Source organism: Theropithecus gelada, chromosome 4, assembly GCF_003255815.1.
Source record: "Theropithecus gelada isolate Dixy chromosome 4, Tgel_1.0, whole genome shotgun sequence".
NCBI classification, from domain to species: domain Eukaryota; kingdom Metazoa; phylum Chordata; class Mammalia; order Primates; family Cercopithecidae; genus Theropithecus; species Theropithecus gelada.
In genome coordinates this window covers 9,017,077-9,041,696 of record NC_037671.1, presented here as the reverse complement: position 1 = coordinate 9,041,696, position 24,620 = coordinate 9,017,077, and the positions used below count along the sequence as shown (strand labels likewise).

Sequence of the window (24,620 nt, the reverse complement as noted above, 5' to 3'; positions counted from 1 at the left end):
CTTCCATATGGGATCTCCCTGTGTTCCTCACCCACTGCTCCAGTACCTGTGTCATCCTGCCTACCTGGCTTTGTGACCAGCTTCTTCACCCTGACTCTGGAGAATTACATGCCCAGTGCTCAGGCTTGCCCGCCTGCATTTCTGATTTCCTGCCAAGCTATGAACGACATTGGCACCCCCTGTTTTTGGATTCCTGCCTGACTCCCTGGTTTCAAGCCATCCCCTCCTCAGTGATATGCAACCCTCGATGATACTGCCTACTGCCTGATGCCCTTTTCTTGGGTTCCCAATTTCTAGCCTTTAGCCTGGTGATTCTATTTATGGCCCAAATGTGACAATCTATAGATAGCTAACAAGGGGAAAAGTCATCAAGGTGGGCAGCAAGGAGGTCTGGAAAGGCGTCCCAAGCCCAGTCAGGGCACTCCTTGCCGGCACACCTTTGGGTAGCCACCCTGGAGCACAGTCACTTGACTGTATCTTCTGTCACTCAAAGAGGCTATTGGTTTGTGCCCTTTGGCCAGGATAATCAGCCACGTCTGTTTACAGTGATGCAGTGAATCAATCAGTTCTATGACTATTTCTTTAACTCTCAAATTAGTTGCTATCATGCCCAGCAAATACAGCTGAGAGAAGCTGCTTAATAAGAACCAAAATACTGAGCTATTTGCATACCTGAAGAACTAGTGCAATTACCCATTACTGCATCCATCCTGTCAGTTTGGGATACACCCAGAGTGGGTATTCTAACTGGACTGAATAAAGAATTGCGTGGTAATTAACCTTTATGATTGTGGTTTCTGTCACAAGCACTTGGGTGAATAGCACAGAGGTTTCTGTATTCAAGAAAATCTCTTACGACAGTGAGGTGCAGTATAGGTAAAATCTTCCTGTCTTGCTACTTGATCTTTAGTCCTTTTTAAGAAAATTCTGGTATTGCCTGTGGCTAGCAGTTCTTTCTAAGGAAATTGAACTGGTACCAGACTCCTCCCTTGATAATGTAATCTACTTTCTGCAGCCTTCTGCCCTCTTCTTGATCCTGGGGTCCACCTTGTCTCAGAAGAGGGGAAACCTTAGAGGGACAGTCACTATATGAAGTCTCCTACTCTTTGGGTGCAAACTAAGTAGTGTGAAGCACCTTCCTGTGATACACCTGAGAGTTCTTTATTTTCGAAATGCAGGCGGACTTACATTACTTTCAAGGTCCTAAGACTGTGGCCTGACTTTGGTAAATCATTCATTCCTTCTTCTTGGGTACAGGAGCCAATATGTTGAAAAGACCTTCTAAATTAACTTGAATCATTTTCTGAAGAACTTCAAGTCAGCTCATGATCCCTGAGTATATCAACTCTCTAGTAGTTCTGTTTATGTTTCTGGCTTGCTTTTATATTCTTATTCACTTTAATGAAAAAAAGAAGATGTCTCTTTCCTTCTACTTTAATATTTCATGCTAAAGATTATGGGAGATCACTATACAGGAAACACACATTTCTAAACATTAGGCTGTGGTTTCATGTTATTTTTCATTGGAGAATATTTTGCTTGCAGAGTGAACACTAAGTAGTTTCTCTTTTTTTCTTCTCCAAATAGTTTGAAGATGGCATCCTGGACACTTGCCTGTATGTGATGGACAGAGCGCAAATGGACCTCTCTGGAAGAGGGAATCCCATCAAAGTCAGCCGTGTGGGGTCTGCAATGGTAAGCAGCAACTACTGACACCTAAAATCTATTACACCCATCATTCGCCTCAGTATAGATGCCAGTTCATTAAGAGCTGCTGAAATGCTGACTTGCACTTCATAAACTTTCATTTGTAAGATTCTAGCTTCTGACACCCAGTATAGCTCCTGGAATTTTCTGAGTTTATCATGTGCTATAAAACAGAATTATCATCTCAATACTGTATGTTTCTTTGGCTTCGGACAAACAATGATAGATATCATGATACTATAGACCACTTATTCTTAAGAACCCCTTGCCTAGGGACTGAGGAGTGATCATGACAAAAATGTCAATGACTATAATCAAACAGTTGATCAACCAAACATCAAGGTGCACAGAAGATGTGCAAGGCACAGCTGTTCTCCATTTTCACACTGATAGTAGGTGTGAAGAAATGAATGGCTGCGTCTCATCCTGACTCCTGTCACAAGGATGTGTCACTGTAGGGCTTTCTCACTTATGAAGTGGGTATTGATTCTTTGCAGGATCCTGTGAGGTAAGTAGGGCAGGCATTACTCATGCCCTTTGACAAGTTAGGACACAGGGTAAGGACAGCCGTCAGTGACAAAGCCGCAACTAGAACTCTGGTCTGCTGACTTCAAATCTAGACATTTTCTGCCTTCCATACTGCTCTCTGCAAGATATCCTAAAACAACTTCGAGAATGCAGAGATTCTGCAGTGGAACAACTTTCTGAGAAAGGAGACAGAATTCCCATGAGTGGGAAGGGTGGGGCCAGGTGTGGGACGTGGATTAAATGGGATGTCCAGGACCCGTGCAGTCCCAGATTATATCAATGTACCCAGCATGGAGAGCCAGACTTTGGTATAGAGAAGTGTATCCAATCTGGCTGAAGAGTAGATTATTTCTGATGAAATGTTAAGCTGCTTGGTATTTCAAACAATCAAAGACTGAGAAAAAGAAATATATTATCAATTTCCTTAAGTTTTCTAAGAAATTCTTTCTTAGAAAGAATGTTATGTTTGAGTTTGGTTTGTATATTCTTTTGAGCTAAATGAAATCAGTATTGTTAATATAAAAATATTAGACTGAGAATGATATGAAATATAATTTCTGGTTAGCTTTTAAGAATGGTTGCTTTTATTTGATTGATAACTAAGCTACATGTAAATTTAAGAAACAGCGGAGCATAAAAGGTGAAAGTAGAAACCAACATGTAAAGCCAGTTTTGTCTTCTGTGCATTTACATTCCATAGTGAGAAGACAATGAATTCCAAAGATTTGGGGGAATGTTGAATTTGGGAAATGTTTACAAAAGTGTCCTGACCATTTATAACAAACACGTATCAGACCTGCATGTGATCACTATTTTTACTGTTTTGCCCACAAGATTTCTCTTTTTCTTCTTTGAAGTTACCATAACAATTTTGCAGTGAGAGAGGAAGCAACAGCTGGCAGTGGTTAAATTTAAATTAATTCCTTCTGAAGCATTCTGAAATGGCACGCTCATCAGCATAAGCCTACTCACACATTGTGTGTACTTTTACGCACCCTGAAGTCAGAAATCACTGCCTAACACAAGCCAGTGCAAAAGGGGAGCAGACAGGAAGCAGTTAACCTAATGGGTCTGTGGTGGCAGCTGGCCAAGCGGAAGCTGTTAATTATTGAATAAGCACACATACTCCTAATGCAAATTGCCTTGAGATTTTATTAATCATATAAAGCCTATGAAGTTCTAAGTTTGAAAATGTATATCCCAATTAAAAAGTTTAAAACTAGACAGAGAAAATCCATTTGGAAAATGGTTTGGTTTTATTTTTGGAGGGGGAGAATTTGGGTGTTAAGGGATAGAGGTCCTGACCTGAGAGATTTTGAGCAGTATTTCCATTTCTATCACATCCTTGTTTACATATACAAAATGTTCAATGGTTTTCCAAAAAACTTTCACCTCTATTAGCTCCTTTAAACCTTAGAATACCTCTGTGAAGCTTTCTAAAATCTGTTCAGTTTTAATAATTTTAAAAGCTAAAATACTGAGCCTCCAGAAATCAATTTTTAAAAAAATGACATAGAAGAAAAATCAAGTGTTCTTTGGTCCTTCAGGCAGATACTCCCCTGTTCACAAATCCTGGAAATCTATCATGAAACTTCTGAATGTAGTTAAGCAAAGAACAAAGACAAAAAAATCTTTAAATTTCTCAATTAATGATTTGACTTTATTAGTATGAAAAGATGCGCTTAGAGAGCCCAAAAGAAAATGTTTGGAAGTTGTGGACTCCTAGCCAGAACCCTGTTTCAGGGCGACGGAGCTGTGTGTGTTTTCTCAGGGGCTGGGCCCAGGCCTCAGGTAAAACAGAGGCTGATGCAGAGTTGCTCTGAATTCCTCTGAAACACCTCCCAGCCTGGTCATAGAGGCTAGAAATCCCTTTCGCAGGTTGCAAATGCCAGAGCAGAGGTATAGGTGGCATGTGGACTCTCCAGAAGGAATAGCACACAGACCCCATTTCACCCCCAGGTGAGAATGAAAGAAGGCAGAACTTTCCTCAGGGCACCTGCTGCCGGGAAACAGTGAGGATGAGCAGACCAGTCCTTGCTGGGTATCTGGAGAGAGTGGAGCTGGGTGGGGACAAGATGCAGAGCAAATGACTGGGGCCCAATTTGCTTACTGTAGTCAAGGACAAGTCTAGCACTGAAGGTTGGCAAGGAGTTTTCAGGAAACAGGTGGGTACAGGTTGAAAAAAAAAAACAAACCACCGATAACCCAAAGTGTGCAAACTTTCAGTGATGATAAGAATCTGAATTTGGGCCAGGCACAGTGGCTCACGCCTGTAATCCCAGCACTTTGGAAGGCCGAGTCGGGCAGATCACCTGAGATCAGGAGTTCAAGATCAGCCTGATCAACATGGAGAAACCCTGTCTCTACTGAAAACAAGAAAAACTAGCCGGGCATGATGGTGCATGCCTGTAATTCCAGTTACTCAGGAGGCTGAGGCAGGAGAATTGCTCGAACCCAGGAGGCCGAGGTTGTGGTGAGCAGAGAGCACGCCATTGCACTCAGGAGTGAAACTATCTCAAACAGATTTTAAGTGCACAATCCCCGGATAAAAATATTTAGTGTCCAGTATATTTATACTTATTGTATGTGACCTTGGGTAATTGTTTGTTGTAGAGGGCTGTCCTGTGTAGAATGTTTAACAACATCCCTACTTCTACCCAGGGGATGCAAGTTGTCATAACTGTTCCCTTACCAGCTGTGACAACTCAAAATGATTCCACATATTACCAAATGTCCACTGGGGGTAAAAATCACCCTTAGTGAGGACCACAGCACTAAACCCCTCTGTGACTCAGTTTCCCTGCCTATGGAATGTAAGTAACACTCTTCTCACCTGCATAGCAAATCTGTCTTCCTTAATCACTCAAAACCTGCTGGTTTTCGTCCTTTACGAAAAGAAAGTAAAGGCAGCATCATATGGGAAACGACTCAGCTCATGTCGAGAGATCGGACCTTGATTCTGGTTGTGCTATTAACTTACTATGTGACCCAGGGTCAATAACTAACCTCTGCTGGCCTCGCATCTTTGTCTTTAAAGTGAAATTTTGTCTCTGTGCTCAAACCACATTGACAGCAAGAATATTCTTTCATTCTTCAAAATAGTGCTCTCCCTTCTTCTATTTTTTCCTTTATAAATTCAGTAACTTCCCTTGTTCTTATTTTGAGTTACTGTTACTTCACTTTCATGTGAAAGCAGGAAAAGTTATGACAATCTGGACAGCCTGGGGCTGTTGGAGTTTCCCAGGAGAAAGCAAGCCCAAAATCCTGTGTTCTCATCGTCTAGAGATTAGACCTGAGATGTTATAACCTTACATAAGCTAACGTTTGCTTAGGCTCCTTTAAATACTGAGTGGTGCATTTTACCAAGCTATACTGCAGATTGATTTAAGAGAGAAAAGAAAAAAAAGAGAAGCAATTAGAAAAAATGAAGAAACTTGCCCAAAGTTATACTTCTTCCTTTAAATTGCATTGCTTGATGGCTGCTTTCCCTCCAATGCATTTCTGATGTGACAGTTCCCACCAGGAAAATTGCCAGAGAAAGCTAAGACGAATGCTTAACTTTGTGCCATCTGAACACTTACTTCACTCACATGGCATTAATAAAGCATTCTGTTGCTAGCCCCAAGTTTCTGTGAATAAGCCAGACATGGACTTGGAGCCCCAAGTCAGACTATCAAAGAAGGTGAGCCATGACATATTGTGACAAGGGCAGCATGGTTCTGGGGAAAAGGCAAGGCTGTGCAACCACCTGGGGTGGTTACCTGTCCATGCCTGTTCCTGCTTCCTGACTGATAGGATCTGGCAGCAACTATGGGCAGATAATTTCCCCCAAGGAGGTGCAGCTGCTTCTGCAAAGGCTGCTGCTATCGCAGATAATGGCTCGTTATTCACTGTGAAACACATACATATACCACCTCCATCTATATTTACTCCAGTGGGTCAAGGCATTGCCAGTGGAGGATCTGTGTTGAAACACACACAGAACCAGCATGTGCAATGGGGAGGACTCTCCAAGAGTCTTCTGGGTGAGGAAGCAGAAGCCCTTGGAAGTGATGTCACTCACTCAAAGTCACACAACAAATAAGTGGCCTTGCTGAAACCAGATATTGTCTTTCCTCTCAGATCATATCACCTTAGAGGGCCACTATCAACACATTATTACCAATAACACAATTATTATATCAAACTGAGTCGCTATCGCCTAGAAAAGAACAGAGCCCCAAGGGAATGGAGCCCAGATGAGGTGAATTTTGAAATTGGGGAATAAGTGAAGAATGGTATAAATCAGAGGATTCTAAATAGCCATAGGCACTGGGACCCTGGAGAATGAGTTTACAAAGAAGATCAGGTAGCAAATATGATATGATAATGGTGGTGGTGTTTGGTGGTGATAGAGGTAGTGATGATGGTAGTGGTGATGGTGGTGGTGATGGTGGTGATGGTGATGATAATGGTGGTGATGGTAGGGTGATTATGGTGGTGATAGTGACGGTGATGATGGCAGTGATGGTGGAGATGGTGAAGGTGATGGTGGTGGTGATGGTGGTGATGGTGATGATAATGGTGGTGATGGTAGGGTGATTATGGTGGTGATAGTGATGGTGATGATGGCAGTGGTGGTGGAGATGGTGAAGGTGATGGTGGTGGTGATGGTAGGAGTGATGGTGGTGGTAGTGATGGTGGTGGTGATTATGATGGTGATGATGGTGGTGATAGTGGTGCTGGTGGTGATGGTGGTGGTGGTAGTGATAGTGGTAAAACACTCAATATTTCTCATTTGTTCAACAAGAGTTTAGTGCGAATCTACCAGTCTAAGCACTGGAGTACAGTTGTGAATAAAATTAAGTTTCTGCCTTTACAGAGCTTACAGTCTAACAGAGAACACAGACTAGTAAACAGAAAATTTTAGCTCAGCATGGCAAATTCTCTGATGGAAATAATATCCCTTTAGGATATGCACAGCTTCATGCACCTTGGGTTCCCTTCATACCCTCTTTCTTTCTCCTCTCTCCTCCTGTGACATCCTTCTCTCTTTCCTTCTCCTGCTCTGCATTTTTCCCTCTCCCATATGTCCATTCCTTTAATTCAGATATTTTTGGAGGCCTGTTCTATACCAGCTCTCCACCATGCAGCAGTGGTATGGCAATGAAAAAAGCAGCATAGGATTGCATGGGAAAGCAAATCTCTCAAATATAGCTCAAAGTTTTCCCAGGACTAAACATTGGATCAAAAGATACAAGAATGTCTGAGGTCCCACAGTAATAACTAACCACGCTATTATTTGAAGAAACCCTTTCTCCATGGTCGAAATTATATACAGCTGGTCACCATAAGCACTGAAGAAAAATGTAGTAGGGGGTTATTTGCTCTTCTGGGGGCTTGTTTTGCAATTTGAAAACTAAGGTTGACACAACTGAAGTTTATTCTATAGGATCTCAACATTTACAGTTACTTGATTCCATGGTATTCTGATTCAGTTGTAGTAAGAAAAAAGGTAATATTAATGAGAAAATTAGGAAGGTAGGAGGGGAGAAAAAAATGTCAGTATAGTTACATATTTTTAAATTTCAGTGTTTGTACTGCTGCCATCCTGGACTTTCTGGCTTCCCTTGAGATGTATGCACTTATTTTTAAACCTGGCCTTTTGCTAATATTGAACCACAATGCCATCATTAATCCCCATTAATACTTTGCTCTGACTATGCCTTTTGGGAACTACCTCATGACTAAACTTTTTTAACCAATTGATGTTCGATGTACTCTTTAGCATTATAAAAAAATCTTGAACTCCAGCTAGTAAATCAAACTGACCACAATTAGGAGTAGGTCCTGGATTTTTCTAGGACCCAGTACAAGACCTTTGAGATGAAATGGACTTTAGTGCTCCTGATCCTCATGCATCTGTGATCCTACAGATAAACAGAAAATAAAGTTATTTTCCCTTTGTCCATCTTTTTCCTCCCCTTCTTTTTGTCCCAGTATTTAGAAAGATTTTTTTTCTTTCCATGCATGAAAAAGACAGTAATGACATAACTCCTTTGATATGTTGCCAAACAACTCCACAGGGGGTTTACAATAAAACCATGTTTTATTCATTTTCTTTCCAGTGTTTACTTGGTCATCTTATGGGAAGCCTCACATTGAGCAAACCTCTTCATGCAACAAACCTTAATTATAAACATTCAGATTACATTTAAAATTCACTTTGATTAGAAATTTCACATCTGAGTCATCCCAAATGAACTGTAAAGACAGAAATAAATACATAAAGTTTGTATTTATTTCTAAAGTTTATTCCTTGATCGTACAGACCAGTCACAATGTACTTTCATAACAGTTTTATTAAGAACAATTTTTAATTACAAAGCAATATCTAACTCATCCTTTGGTTTGTAAAGCAGCTAAAACTTCTTTTTTTGGAATGAACGGTTGTAGATACATCTAAGGACCCAGGTGCTCAATGGGCATGGTCCTTGGCCTTTGTAAATCACCAAGGAACTTTTTCACATTTATCCATATGGATCATATTTTTTGAAAAAGTTCATCTATCAAAACAAATCATGATTATGTAATAATGCCTTGTTACCCCATTCTTGTGTCAGATTTATGTAACTGCCAATGAGAAGTTCTAATGGTGGTGGAGGTGGTAATTATCTCTACCAGATAATGAGTATGACCACACTGAATATGATTCGGGGTCACCTTTGTGGGGGTAAAGATACAGCTTCCGTCTGGTCTTTTATAAAAGTGACAACAGCATACCTGCATTACTAACCCGCAGATGCCTAGAGGTCAAAATTCCCTGGGTGGTGACCACTGCCAGATGTAGGTTCCATGATGGACTTGAGTCTCCCTCCAGAGCTTCTGAGTCTCCAACCCTATCAGCTTTTATTTAAAAGTGTTATTGTCTCTTTCTTTTAGTCATGTCTGGAATGAAATTCCTCAGTTTGGAACAGCAGAAAAAGGCAGAAGCCTCTGGTGTTCCTTGCAACCTTTCCAACTGCAACACATATTAATTAGTAGGAGCTCTCAGGGTGACAACTTTGGGATAATCCACTGATTTGTATTAATGAAGAATGTTACTGAAGTCCAACAGAATAAAGTACCAAATTACCAACTCTAAAAAGATTTTTTTAAACCATTAAAGTTAAAGTCAAGGTATTTCTAAGAATGAAAGTCGTTTCTATGATCCTAAAATGACCCAGGGAATTCAATGATGAATGGCTGGTGCAGACTCACGGTAAACAATATATTCAAAGTAAACAATACCATAAGGTCACCTTATTCACCAGGGATTTTCATTTCTGTTTGTTGAAGATTTTTTAAAAATTGACAAACATGTTGGAAGCCTGTGGGAAAATAGAATTTAGCAGAAAGTATCCTCATAGTCACTTTGGAGAAATCGCATAAACGCATTCCACAAATAACCAAAGTGCAGGTGGAGAGACTGAGGTATCAGGAAGTTAAGTAACTTTATCCAAGGTTGCTGGTAGCACTGGGGGTGGGTCATGAGTTGCCTGGCCCCACTAATTCACACACAATGTTGTATTTCCCCTGGGTTTGTCCTCTGTCTGTCCTCTCTCCAGGTCACATGAGCTCCTTGGATACAGATATAATGCCTTGTCTGATTCAATCCTTCTCTTTCAGGTGGGGGCAGTGGGGGACAATGAACTGTTCAGACATTGTCTTTTTTCTCTTATGGTAAAAGCCAGCAATGTAATGAAGTTTTCATTTGTGGTCAAACAGCTAGTTTTCTCAATTATTAAGCTTACATTTCTTATGCCTCTTCACCCCATATTTTTGGAGAAAAACAGACATTTATTACAAGCCATCTCTTGAATGTGATAATCATGGGCAATCTAAATGTCTGCTTTCCCTGAATTGCTTCCTGGAATGAGGTTTCAATGCTGCAGCTATTTTGTAATCACACAGGCTATTTCTGAAGCACAGGGATGCTTTACAGCACTCCCTCCAAGCTGTGCAGTTGGTGCTGCTCTGGTCTCCTGGGGCCAGCATCCCCAGGATAGATGGATAGCAAAGGAACAAAGCCAGCTCAGCCCTTTAGGATATGCACAGCTTCATGCACCTTGGGTTCCCTTCATACCCTCTTTCTTTCTCCTCTCTCCTCCTGTGACATCCTTCTCTCTTTCCTCCTCCTGCTCTGCATTTTTCCCTCTCCCATATGTCCATTCCTTTAATTCAGATATTAAGGTCTGTTCCATACCAGCTCTACACCGTGCAGCAGTGGTATGGCAATGAAAAAAGCAGGCCACACTTAGAGACCTTGAAATCTCAGTTTCGTTCTCTCAGTCCACATTTGCTTATTTCTCTCATTATTGTCAATTAGTAAAATATGCTTTGGCCAAATGAGCATCCTCAGTTACTAAGAGAGACAAGGTTAATAATTTCCTGTGGTAATAGTTATCATGAAAAACGAGTCTAATTACCCACCCCTGTCAGAGCTTGGGTCATATATATACCAAAGGACATTCATATTATCAGTAGTTATATGCTTCATACTATTCATTAGTGTTAGTTGCAGGGTTTTTTTTAATCGAAGTAAAATTTACATACAGTAAAAAATCGTGGATATTAAATGCACAATTCAGAGTTTTTATTGGGGTAGTCACCACCCCAATCAAAATATAGACATTTCCATAAGCCCAGAAGTTTCCCTTGTGCTTCTTCCAGTCAACCCCCACCTCATTAGGTAGCTGCTATTCTGATTTCTTGCAATGGGTTACATTTGTCTCTTCTTAAACTTCACATAAATGGATTCAGACAGTAGAAGCAGGACTGGCTTCTCTTACTTCATCAGCTGCATGTGTTTTCAATGTTTTCCTTACCATTACTCAGAAGTGCTTTATTGTATTGTATATCACAATTTGTCTATCCATTCACCTATTGATGGATGTTTAAGATGTTTCCAATTTGAAGCTATTATGAATACTGTTACTATAAACATTATTGTACAAGTGTTTTTGGGTATGTGTTTTCATATATCTGGAGTAAATAGCTAAAGAGAGCATGCCTAGATCAGAAAGTATGTATATATTTAACTTTAGAAGAATTGGCTAGTTTTTCAAAGCAGCTCTACTGTTATACATTCCTGCCAACAATGTATGAGAGTTCCAGTTTCTCCACAGCTTCACCTATTCTTGATGTCTTGAACCTTTTTAATTTTAACCAATCAAATGGGCATATAGTGGCATTTCATTACAGTTTTAATTTTCATTTCCCTGATGGCTAATGATGTGGAGCATCTTTTAATATATTTATTGGCCATATATATATATGTATATGCAGCCTGTTTTCAAGTCTACTGATTTTCTTATTGGGTCATTTGTACTTTTATTATTATAATTGCTCTGTGTATATGCCTCTCGTTTGTCAGATATGTATAGAACATATTTTCCCCAGACCATGGCTTGTAGTTATATTTTATAAATGGCGTATTTTAAGTAACAAAATTTGTTAAATTTTATAAAATCTAATTTTTTCATTGTTCTTTAATAGTCCTCCCCAGTAAATGTTCTTTTCACATGAAGACTTTCACATGAATCACTATTTGCCCATGTTTGCCACTATTTCTCCTATGTTTTATTTTTGAAGCTTTATAATTTGAACTTTTACATTTACATCTTGACTTATCTTTTGATGTTGTGTGAGGTAGGGATCATATCTTATTTTTTCCAGATTTATCCATTTGTTCCACCCGCATTTGTTGAAAAGACTGTTGGAAAGGCTTTCATTTGTTGCAAAGACTTTCTTTGTTGAAAAGACCGTCATTTTCTTCATTGAATTGCTTTGGTGACTTTGTCGGAAATCAAATGTCTACAGGAGTATGGATCTATTTCTAGACTCCCTTTTCTGTTTCATTAGTTTATATGTATGTCTTTACGACAATACCACACTGTCAAAACGGTATGGTGCCTTCCTTCCTTCTGTGAACATAAAGTCTGGTAAAAGAACACAGATAGTCTAACCAATGACACAATACAATGACACAATACAATGTGATAAATGGATAGTACTATGCAAAGAGTACTATGTGATCAAAGAGTAAGGACATCCAAATCAAAGTGATGAGTAAAGATTCCCAGAGTGAAACCAGCTGAGTTTTAAAGGATCAATAGGCCACCAGGTAAAGAAGAGGTTTGAGTGTGGATGGACATTCCAGGGAGAGAGAATAACATTTCCAGCAACAACAAGGCAGAAAACAGCTTGTTATTAAGCAAACCACTATGAAAAACCAAAGAGATGGTAGATGATTTTCCATTCCTTTGGACCAAGTATGTGACCCTGGCTGTTGTAAGTGCCGTGAAAGCCCAGAAAAAAATCAAGGATGAGGAACCAGGCAAGGGAAGAAGTAGAATTGCTGCTACCCTATTTCTTTTTTCTTATTCATTTTCTGGGATGCCTGCCCATGGAATAACCTGAGTACTTGACCTTCAACTCATCTCCCTTCCTATCCTTACAACATAATTTGGCAAATGGCAGAGCAGGCACAAAAACAGATCTCTACGTTCCCAGAACCATGATCTTTTAAATTTTATTTTTTAGAACAATTTTTTTCAAATAGCAATTGAATCCAAATACGTAAAAGAGAAAAAGCAGAGGAACTATTACTAAAGAAAGGTGGTGACTGCAGCCTTGACTACCAACATTCAGTTCTCACCTGCCCCACCCCACAACACCAAAACTACTGAGATTATTTTGCAAAACCCTAGCATGTCATGAAGCACAATTTGACATCCACCACACCACTTCCACCTGTGATTAAGTCTGGTCACCACCAGACTGTAGCTGGGGACTTGTGGTTCACAAAACCTGGAAACTATTTTCTACAGGAAATAATTCTTCTCCTTGCCAAATTTAGCACTAGGCCTTTGATGTTAGTTCATGTTACCCAATATCAAAATTCATTTCCAATGGTCTTTGAGAAACTATTATGGACAAAATTAGGTATAAGACTATTTTCTAAAAGAGTTATAGAAATCCTAGCCTTTATGAGGACATAACTTTTAACAATGAAATTTAATGGAATATAATCAGTTTATAACAGAGAAAAGTCATTTCATCGTAGCCATATAAAATGTGCACAGAGGAGAAAAATACCCTTGCATATTTTTTAAAAAGCAGAAAGAAATAGTAACTATACAAAATTAAAGGTCTGTGCTATAGGAAATTTAAGAATCAAGAAATGTCACATTTCTTTATTTTTCAGTATCAAGTTAGAATCTGCTCATATTCCAATGACCAAAATTAGACAGAAGTCCAGTATGGGTCATGTTTTAAGGCTATTTCTATTCTTTGAATTATACAGGAGAAATAATTTTAAAATTATAAATAATATTATACTATAGATGCTGGTTTAATTTAAAAGTTTTCATCGATTTTCACAGCTTTATTGAAATATAGTTGACAATAAAATGTGCGTACTTAATGTACAATTGGATAATGTTGACATGTATATGTACCCATGAAATGAACATTAAAATCAAAATAAAGAATATGCCCCCAGAAGTTTCCTTATTGTAATTTCTTCCTTAAACCACTCCCAGATTTGTGTACCACCCCGCATCACTGCTCAGCCTTCTGTCATTATATAATGATTTGTGTTTTCCAGACTTTAACACAAATATAATCAGGCAGTTTGTACTCTTTGTGAGGCTTCTTTTATGCTTCCTTCCTGTATTCTGAGCTTCATCCATGCCGTTTTTTTGTTTCAGTAGTTCATTCCTCTTTATTGCTGAGTAGCAGTGTTTCATTGTATGGAGGAATCACTATTTGCCCATGTATTTACTTGTGGATGGACATTTGGGCCAATTTCAGTTTTTGCCTCTTACCAATAAAGCCAGAAACTTTAGCTTGGAAGACTTTCGTAAAAGTCTTTGTTTAGACGTAAACTTTCATTTCTCTTAGGTGAATACCTAGGAGTGAGGTGGCTGGGTCATAAGCTAAACATAGGTTTAATTTTTAAGAAACTACCAAACTGTTCCCTAAAGTGGATGGGCATTTTACATCCCCACCAGCAGCATATGAGAGTCTCAAGTGTTCCATATCCTCCCTGACACTTGGTATGATCAGTCTTTTTAATCTTAGACTTTTAAACAGATGTCCAGTGTTACCTTGCTGTGGTTTTGATTTGCATTTCCTTAATGGCTGATGATACTGAGCATCTTTTGTTGTGATTGGCCACCCATGTATTTTCTTTGATGGAATGTCTGTTCAAATATTTTTCTCTTGTTTTAAGGTTGTGTTTGTTTTCTTACTATTGAGTTTCAAGTGTTCTTTACATATTCTGGATACAAGTTTTTTTAATCAGATAAAGGATTTACAAATATTTTCTTCCATTCTAGTTTTATTTTTTCGTTCTCTTCACAGGGCCTTTCAAAGAGCAAAAGTTCTTAATTTTTATGAAGTCTGATTTATAAATTTTTTTATGGATTGTGCTTTTCATATTTTATCTAAGTAACTTGCCTAACCTAAGATCACACAATTTTCTCCTTTGCTTCCTTTTAGAAGTTTTATAACTCTAGGTTTCATATTTAGGTCTAAGGTTCATTTTGAGTTAATTTTTACATATGGTGCAAGGTATGAATCAAAGCTCATATTTTTGTATATGAATATCCAGTTGATGCCACCCCATTTGTTGAAATGATTATCCTTTATCCATAAAATTTCCTTTGCAACTTTATCACAAATTAGTTAACTGTGTTTGTGTGAGTCTATTTCTGTGTTCTCTATTGTGTTCCATTGATTTGTTTGTATTTATACCAAATGGTGTCATGCTACTTAATTTAAAAGTACTACATATAATTATACCCAAATTCTATTTAATTTTGTTTTATTAAATTTTACTTTAATAGGAAAGAAACTAAACGGCAACAGAAGAAATTGTTAAACTTCAAATAAATATTTCTTCACTACAAGAGATATCATTTCTTAACAGGTCTCCCTAAGGTTATTAAAAATTATGAAAACCATTAAAAGAATAAAGTAATTATGTACTTTTAAATTATACTTTAATGTTAGATGGTATCAATTAACTGAGAGAGCAACACACTAAAACATTACCATTTTCACTCTTCCTCTCCTCTTTCTCCTATCCTTTTTCTTAGGATGATTATTGTTTTTATATTATCAAGTTTTAAAATTCATCTGTAACTGTAAATCCCATAGATGCTTAACTTATATAGATTGTTCTCACCACTGAATCTGTTATCACAGAGTCTGTGTTCCTGGGTTCTTTGTTTGATTCAGTCCCTAATTATTTTGGTATCACTTTTCAGGTATTACTAGTTTGGTTATGATAGGTACTGTATTCCCTGAAGTACATCATGTTTGAAAATGTGTGTAAAAGGAGTTGAACACTTGATTTGATTCTCCACTTGGTCACTGTTGGTGTATAGAAGAGCTAATGATTTGTGTACATTAATCCTGTGTCCGGAAATTTTGCTGAATTCTTTTATCAGTTCTAGGAGCTTTCTTGAGGAGTCCTTGGGGTTTTCAAGGTAAACAATCATATCATCAGCAAACAGTGACAGTTTGACTTCCTCTTTACCTATTTGGATGCCCTTTATTTCTTTCTCTTATCTTATTGCTCTGGCTAGGAGTTCCAATACTATGTTGAAGAAGAGTGGTGAGAGTGGGACTCCTTGTCTTGTTCCAGTTCTCAGAGGAAATGCTTTCAACATTTCCTCATTCAGTATTATGTTGGCTGTGGGTTTGTCATAGATGTCTTTTATTATATTAAGATATGTCTCTTGCATGCTGATTTTGCTGAGAGTTTTAATCATAAAGCAATGTCAGATTTTGTTGAATGCTTTTTCTGAATCTATTGAGATGATCATGTGATTTTTGTTTTTAATTCTGTTTATGTGGTGTATCACATTTATTGACTTGCGTATGTTAAACCATGTCCACATTCCTGGTATGAAACCCACTTGATCATGGTGGATTATCTTTTTGATATGTTGTTGGATTCAGTTAGCTAGTATTTTGTTAAAGATTTTAGCATCTGTGTTCATCAAGGATATTGGTCTGTAGTTTTCTTTTTTGGTTATGTCCTTTCCTGGTTTTTGTATCAGGGTGATGCTGGCTTCATAGAATGAATTTGGGAGGATTCCTTCTTTCTCTATCTTGTGGAATAGTGTCAAAAGGATTGGTACCAATTCTTCCTTGAATGTCTGGTAGAATTCTACTGTGAATCCATCTGTTCCTGGACATTTTTTTGTTAAGTTTTTAATTACCATTTCAATCTCGCTGCTTGTTGTTGGTCTATTCAGGATATATAATTCTTCCTGACTTAAGCTAGGAGGGTTGCATTTTTCCAGGAATTTATCCATCTCTTCTAGATTTTATAGTTTATATGTGTTAAGGTGTTCATAGTAGCCTTGAATGATCTTTTATATTTCAGTGGTGTCAGTTGTAATATCTCCTGTTTCGTTTCTTAGTGAGGTTATTTGGATTTTCTCTCTCCTTTTCTTGGTTAATTTTGCTAATGATCTGTCAATTTTATTTATCTTTTCAGATAACCAGCTTTTTGTTTCATTTATCTTTTGTATTTTTGTTTGTTTATTTGTTTCAATTTTGTTTAGTTCTGCTCTGATCTTGGTTATTTCTTTTCTTCTGCTGTGTTAGGGTTTGGTTTGTTCTTATTTCTCTAGTTCCTTGAGGTGTAACCTTAGAATGTCAGTTTGTGCTCTTTCGGTCTTTTTTATGTAGGCCTTTAGGGCTATGAACTTTCCTCTTAGCACTGCCTTTGTTATATCCCAAAGGCTTTGATAGGTTGTGTCATTATTGTCATTCAGTTCAAAGAATTTTTAAATTTTCATCTTGATTTTGTTTTTGACCCAGTGCTCATTCAGGAGCAGGTTACTTAATTTCCATGTACTTGCATGGTTTTGAAGGTTTCTTTTAGAGTTGATTTCCTGTTTTATTTTACTGTGGTCTGAGAGAGTGCTTGATGTAATTCCAATTTTCTTACATTTACTGAGGCTCATTTTATGGTTTATCATATGGTATATCTTGGAGAAAGTTTTATGCACTGTTGATTAGAATGTGTATTCTGTGGCTGTTAGATGAAATGCTCTGTATATATCTGTTAAGTCCATTTGTTCCAAGGTATAGTTTAAATTCATTGTTTCTTTGTTGACTTTCTGTCTTGATGACCTGTCTAGTGCTGTCAGTGGAGTATTGAAGTCCCCCATTACTATTGTGTTACTGTCTGTCTCATTTCTTAGGTCTATTAGTTATTGTTTTATAAATTTGGGAACTTCGGTGTTCAGTGCACATTTGTTTAGGATTGTAATATTTTCCTGTTGGACAAGGCCTTTTACCATTAAATAATGTCCCTCTTTGTCTCTTTTAACTGCTGTTGCTTTAAAGTTTGTTTTGTCTGATATAAGAATAGCTACCCCTGCTCACTTTTGGTGTCCATTTACATGAAATGCCTTTTTCCACCCCTTTACTTTAAGTTTATGTGAGTCCTTATGTGGTAGGTGAGTGTTCTGAAGGCAGCAGACGGTTGGCGAGTTCTTATCCATTCTTCAGTTCTGCATCTTTTAAATATAGCATTTAGGCCATTTACATTCAATGTTAGTATTGAAATATGAGGTACCATTGCATTCATCATGCTCTTTGTTGCCTGTGTACTTTGGTTTTTTGTTTTTGCTTTTTAACTTGTATTTTTGTTTAGTAGGTCCTGTGTGATTTATGCTTTAAAGAAGTTATGTTTTGATGTGTTTCCAGGATTTGCTTCAAGATTTAGAGCTCCTTTTAGCAGTTCCTGTAGTGGTGGCTTGGTAATGGTGAATCATCTCAGCATTTGTTGGTGTGAAAAAGGCTGTATCTTTCCTTCATATATGATGCTTAGTTTCACTGGATACAAAATTCTTGGCTGATAATTGTGTTGTTTGAAGAGGCTGAAGATAGGGTCCCAATCCCTTCTAGATTGTAGGATTTCTGCTGAGAAATCTGCTGTTCATCTGCTAGGTTTTCTTTTATAGGTTACCTGATGCTTCTGTCTCACAGCTCTTAAGATTCTTTCCTTTGTCTTAACTTTAGATAACCTAATGACAATGTGCCTAGGCAAAGATCTTTTTGTGGTGAATTTCCTGGGTGTTGTTTGTGCTTCTTGTATTTGGATGTCTAGGTCTCTAGCGAGGCCGGGGAAGTATCCCTCAATTATTACCCCAAATACGTTTTCCAAGCTTTCAGAATTCTCTTCTTCCTCAGGAACACCGATTATTCTTAGGTTTGGTCGTTTAACATAATCCCAGACTTCTGGGAGACTTTGTTCATATTTTCTTATTCCTTTTTCTTTGTCTTTGTTGGACTGGGTTAATTCAAAGAACTTGTCTTTGAGCTCTGAATTTCTTTCTTCTACTTGTTCAATTCTATTGCTGAGACTTTCCAGAGCATTTCACATTCCTAAACATTTGTCCAAAGTTTCCTGAATTTTTGCTCGTTTTTTCTTTAAGCTATCTATTTCCTTGAATATTTCTCCCCTCACTTCTGATGTAATTTTTTGGATTTCCTTGCATTGGGCTTCACTTTTCTCTGGTCCCTCCCTGTTTAGCTTAATAACTAACCTCTTGAATTCTTTTACAGGTAAATCAGGAATTTCTTCTTTGTTTGGATCCATTGCTGGTGAACTAGTGTGATTTTTGGGGGGTATTGAAGAACCTTGTTTTGGCATATTACCAGGTTTGGTATTGTGGTTCCTTATCATTTGGGTAGGCTCTGTCAGAGGGAAGGTCTAGGGCTGAAGGCTGTTGTTCAGATTCTTTGGTCCCATGGGGTGTTCTCTTGATGTAGTAGTACTCTCCCCCTTTTCCTATGGATGTGGCTTCCTGTGAACCAAATTGCAGTGATTGTCTCTCTTCTGGGTCTACCCACCCAGTGAGTCTACCCATCTCTGGAGTGGTACTGGGCATTGTCTGCACAGAATCCTGTGATGTGAGCCGTCTATGATGGGTCTCTCAGCCATGGATACCAGCGCCTGTTCCAGTGGAGGTGGCAGGGGGATACAATGAACTCTGTTAGGGTTCTTAGCTTTGGTGGTTTCAGGCTCTATTTTTGTGCTGGTTGGCCCCCTGCCAGGAGGTGGCGCTTTCCAGAGAGCATCAGCTGTGGTGGTATGGGAAGGAACCAGCGGTGGGTAGGGGCCCAGAACTCTCAAGATTACATGCCCTTTGTTTTCCACTACCAGGGTAGGTAGGGAAGGACTATCAACTGGGGGCTGGCTAGGCGTGTCTGAGCTCAGACTCTCCTTGGGCAGGTCTTGCTGCAGGTACTGTGGGGGACAGGGGTGAGATTTCCAGGTCACTGGAGCTGTGTACCTAAGAGGATTATGGCTGCTTCTGCTGAGTCACGCAGATTGTCAGGGAAGTTGGGGGAAGCTGGCAATCACAGGAGTCACCCAGCTCCCATGCAAAGCAAAGGGCCAGTCTCACTCCCACTGTGCCTCTCCTCGACAGCCCTGAGTCCATTTCCAGGCAGAGGGCAAGATGGGCTTGAAAACCTGACCCAGTCTACCCATCTCTCAGCTGCAAAAGAAAAGGGCTTGGTTCTTCCACACCTGTGGAGTCTGCACACCAGATTTGCACCCTCCCCCAAGTTCTAGCCAGGAGGCTTCTCACCCCATTCAAATTGCTACAAAGTTCAGCTAGAGACTTCCTTCTCCACGTGGAGTTTTACCCTCTGCTCCTCTGTCCACCCTTCTGATGGATCTCTGTGGTGCCAGGCAGGGATGGCCTGCTAGGGGACCCAGCAAGCTCCCAGGGCCTTTCTGCTACTTCCTCTACCCCTGTATTTCCCTCAGCTCTCCAGGTTGACTCAGCTCCAGGGGAAGTTGGAAACTTCACCCACAAACAGACCTTCAGCTTCTCCAGTGGAGATTTGTGTTCGGGAGAGGAGGGCCTCCCCTTCCCACTTCCGCAGTTGGGACACTCACAGTATTTGTGGGGGACGTCTCTCGGGTCCTGCGGGAGGAGTCTGCTTCCTTCAGAGAGTCTGTGGGTCCTCTCAGGATTGCTGGTTTGTTCTTGCAATTGACCTGGAGCTGAAATTTACAGTGCAAGTCTCCACATGCTGCTCTGCCTGGAGGTGCAATCTAGTCCTGCCTCCCATCCACCATGATGGTCCAAATCCTTGGGTTCTCTATTTTAAGGATACCAATTATCCTAATGTTGTATTATCTTTGTTTTCCATAACTATGGAACTATTAGAATCTCTCTAAATAATTCATTACTTTGGTTTTTTATTGTATTTTCTTTGATTATCTCAAGTTTTCTTCTATGTCATTAATTTTTATTTTTAATAATATGTATTCTGTTTCTTGCAGTTTATAATTTATTATTAGTTCTGTAATGGTATGATTTGATCCTTAATTTGTTGCCTTTGGTCTGTGATCTCCTAAAAGGTTGTGAGAAAATGACTTATGCTCCTTAATTTTGTTTTCTTCTATGTATATTTTTTCATGATAACTCCCTCTCTCTCTTTCTGTCTCTTCCTCTGCATGCAGTTTCCTTTCCCTTCATTTCGGTTCAAACTTGCATCACTCCTGTCTCTAGACATTCTATTTGCTGTAATAAATAAAATTCTCTCTTCTCAATCTAAAATTAGTTTGATATCTCCTCTGAACTACAATTTGAGGCCAATGTACCACATTCTATCTAGTCTTCAGTACTCTGCAAGAGATTGGAGTGAGGAGTACAGTTTAAGAAGGTGAACAATCTTTGATAGCATGCTTAGGGTCTGCTCTTTCCCTTAAGATTCTCCTACATCTGTCATTCCAGAACCCACCCCCCTAACTGGAGGTATATTTCAGTTCCATTGGGGGATACTCTCAGCTTGTATTATTTCCCAATTGTGTTCCAGAATCTCTACCTCTTTTAAGGTGGAGACCCTTTTTCACTCGTTTCTCCACAGCAGATGTTTCCACCATTCTGTTCAGAACAATTAAAAGATCAGCTTTTTTTTTCTTTTTCTTTTTCTTTTTTTTTTTGAGACAGGATCTCATTCTGTTGCCTAGACTGGAGTGCAGTGGTGCAGTCAGCTCACTGCAACCTCTTTCTTTCAGGTTCAAGCGATTCTCCTGCCTCTGCCTCCAGAGTAGCGGGGACTACAGGCATGTGCCACTATGCCCAGCTAGTTTTTGTCTTTTTAGTAGAGACAGGGTTTCACTATGTTGGCCAGGCTGGTCTTGAACTCCTGACCTCAAGTGATCCATCTGCCTCATCCTCTCAAAGTGCTGGGATTACATGCCTGGCCAAAAAGATCAGCATTTTAATTATATGTATTACTTTCTAGATTTTGAAATATAAATTAGAAATCTCAGGTTTTTGGTTAGGAGCTGAGCCATGTTGTCTCTCTGCTTCACTCCATGATCTTCATCTTTTCTTGGCACCATGTTTTGAAGTGTATTGCATTATATTATGCCACTGAGGTTGCTGACAATGACTTTTAGGGGTTTTTGAAAATTTTTCCAATTTTATAGGTAATATGGGAGGGCAATTTAGTGTAGCCTTAATGAAGTTGAATAATGCCTCCTGTACATAGTCCTGGACTTGTGTTGTCTACTTGACCACCAGTGACCTAAGACCAAGACACTTTATTCTGCCACTGGTCAAACCCTGAGTTCATGAGAAGGTGTTAAAACAGCCAACTGTGGCATGAAAAAGGACAAACATGTCCTCGAAGTGTCCTCCAAGCATATCTTGTTGTTTAGGAGGGGAGATATTATTTTAACCCTTTACATCTGTCACCAAAACTTACCTCTTTCAGGGCCTGAGCTCCCCAGAAATCAATGTTCTAATTAGAAAACAGTAGCTAATCTGCCCAAATGCTAATAAATGAGAGTTGTGATTTATCTAGCAACAGGGAACAGCTCAGCAGTAACAATTAAAAGGTCTGTAGAGGACAGAGCTTTTTTTCCTTACTCTTCCCCTTAGCTGATTGAGTTCAGCCCTATGCTATAAATAGCCCTTGTAATTAATGGCTGTTTGAAAATCAGTTATCAGGACCACAGTTTAAGAGCCTTTACCTCTGAAATTCATAGAGCCTATTTTATGTCTCAGTGATAAGGGAATGATAATGTGAGTTCAAAGCTAAACCTACCTACCCACAAAGACCCAACCACAGGATAGGCTACCAAGACATTCTTCAATCTTCACGATAATGGATACAGATTTTTAAATAATCAATCCAACTGCAAGGAGAAGTACTGATCTTTAACATGGCCAGAATGTTTGGCTAAAGCCTGCTGCACCCTAGTAATTTCATGAATCTATAAGCTAAAGTCAAAATTTATATCAAAGGCATAAGTTTGCAATTAGCTGAACAAGGTCTTTTAGAGACCCCCAAAGAGTTCATTTTTTTTCCTACATTGAACAAATTAACAGTGTGGTTACTAAAGTTCTTCTTCACTTTAACCTGACTGGACACAGAGTTAAAGGGGGAAAATAACATGTCTAAACCAAATTGAATAGTAATCTTCTAGACAACACTCCCTAGAAGGGACCGTCCTTGGGAAATGCCACTCAGTGCTAGAGTAAATCTCACATTTCAATGAAGGGTTTGTCATTCACAGTACAAGATGCTTGCACATCTTGAATGTTTTCTTCTAGTATTTTTTATTTCATTCATTATTGCCTACTAACATAATACCCATGTAGAGCTCCTAGCAGGTCCCAGAGCCTGCCATATTGTTTCATGACACTAGGCATTTATTAAAACTGTTTCAGCTATATACATGACCTTTTCTGGCCAGTTTGCATGTCATCTCCCTCTGTTAGGCCCCCAGCATCACCACCACCACCCTCCAACCTAACTGATAACTCCCTTCCTCAGGTTCCCACTCTACCTCTACATTTTTCTGTCTTAATATCAGTAATCTTTACTTCCACTTGATTGGTTTGTTGTCCATCTTTCTCCAGGCAGAAGGTCTTATTCTTACTCAAATGTACATTTCCTATGTGCTTGTTGACTATACAAGTGATTGGTGAACAACTACTGAGCACTCAGTCTTTGCTAACCCTTGGTAAAATTCAGAAAGACGAAGATTTTTTTCCTTTGCTCCCGATGAACTGATAAACCAGTAGGGAAGGCAGACTTCTCTACAACTAGACACACCAAGTCAAAAAGAGGGGTCTAGGCAGGTGATGAGGCTGAGTTGTTAGTTGGTGAGGCAGCAAACACATAAAAGCTTACCATATTTTAATGTCTCTTCTGTGATTTTCATAATCAAAACACACATGCTTCAATCATGTGTTTCACATTGCTTACTAATGTCTTTGCATTATAACTCAGACCTGTGCTTCTAAACTAATGTGCACACAAATCACCGAGTGATCTTGTTAAAATGCAAATTCTTATTCAAGAGTTCTGGGAAAGCCTGAGATTCTGCATTTCTAGCAAGCTCCCAGGGAATGCCAATATTGCTGATTCGTGAATGCCTCAACCAGCAAGGCTCCACACCATTGTAATGTCAATGTAAACATTGTTGAAATGGCACCAGTTTTTGGAAAAGCTCCTGGTCTCCCTACCTAGACTCTTCTGACTGTAATTAAACATGATCAGCATTACACCAAGAGAGGTAGATTCAGCAGTGCCCAGGAAAAAACTGGCAAGATGCCTTGAAACTGTTACCTCTTGGCCTTTGTTTTATTATCTAAACACAAAAGGTCTTTGCTCCTGCACTTTAGATCTGCTGCTACAAGATGAATATAGTCTGAAGGTGTGGCAGGTTTTTTCCAGATATTCAAGATTGCCTTTCTCTGCTAAAGTCTCTTCCATATTTAAACCATAACATCCCAGGCTCTTTATGGAAATAGAAATACCTTCTAAGAAAACTCTAAAACTTTAATCAGTTTAAACAATCATAAAAATAATACTTAAGTGAATTTTACAAAGGAAACAAGAAGCTCTGGGCCAGGCATGGTGACTCACGCCTGTAATTCCAACTCTTTGGGAGGCTAAGGCAGAAGAATCACTTGAGCCCAGGAGTTCAAGACTAGCCTAGGCAACATAGGGAGACCCTGGCTCTACAAAAAAAAAAAAAAAAAAATTAAATTAGCCGAGCATGCACTTGTAGTCCTAGCTACTCAGGTGACTGAAGTGGGAGGATCACTTGAGCCTGAGAGTTCGAGTCTACAGTGAACCATGATCGTGCCACTGCATTCCAGCCTGTGTTACAGATCGAGACCTTATAAAAAAGAAAGGGAAGGAAGGAAGGAAGGAAGGAAGGAAGGAGGGAGGGAGGGAGGGAGGGAGGGAGGGAAGGAAGGAGAAAAAAGAAAGAGAAGGAAAGAAGGAAGGAAGGAAGGAAGGAAGGAAGGGAGGAAGGAAGGAAAGAAAGAAAGAAAGAAAGAAAGAAA

At 39.1% G+C, this 24,620-nt stretch overlaps 1 protein-coding gene across 1 annotated transcript in view; it reads left to right on the top strand.

The window, feature by feature from the left end:
* Positions 1-24,620, top strand: part of F13A1 (coagulation factor XIII A chain) — a 112,701-nt gene that overhangs the window by 22,836 nt on the left and 65,245 nt on the right. The window contains exon 4 of the mRNA XM_025382307.1: positions 1,588-1,695. Within this exon, the coding sequence (XP_025238092.1) occupies positions 1,588-1,695 (108 nt within the window). The remainder of the gene's footprint in view (positions 1-1,587; positions 1,696-24,620) is intronic.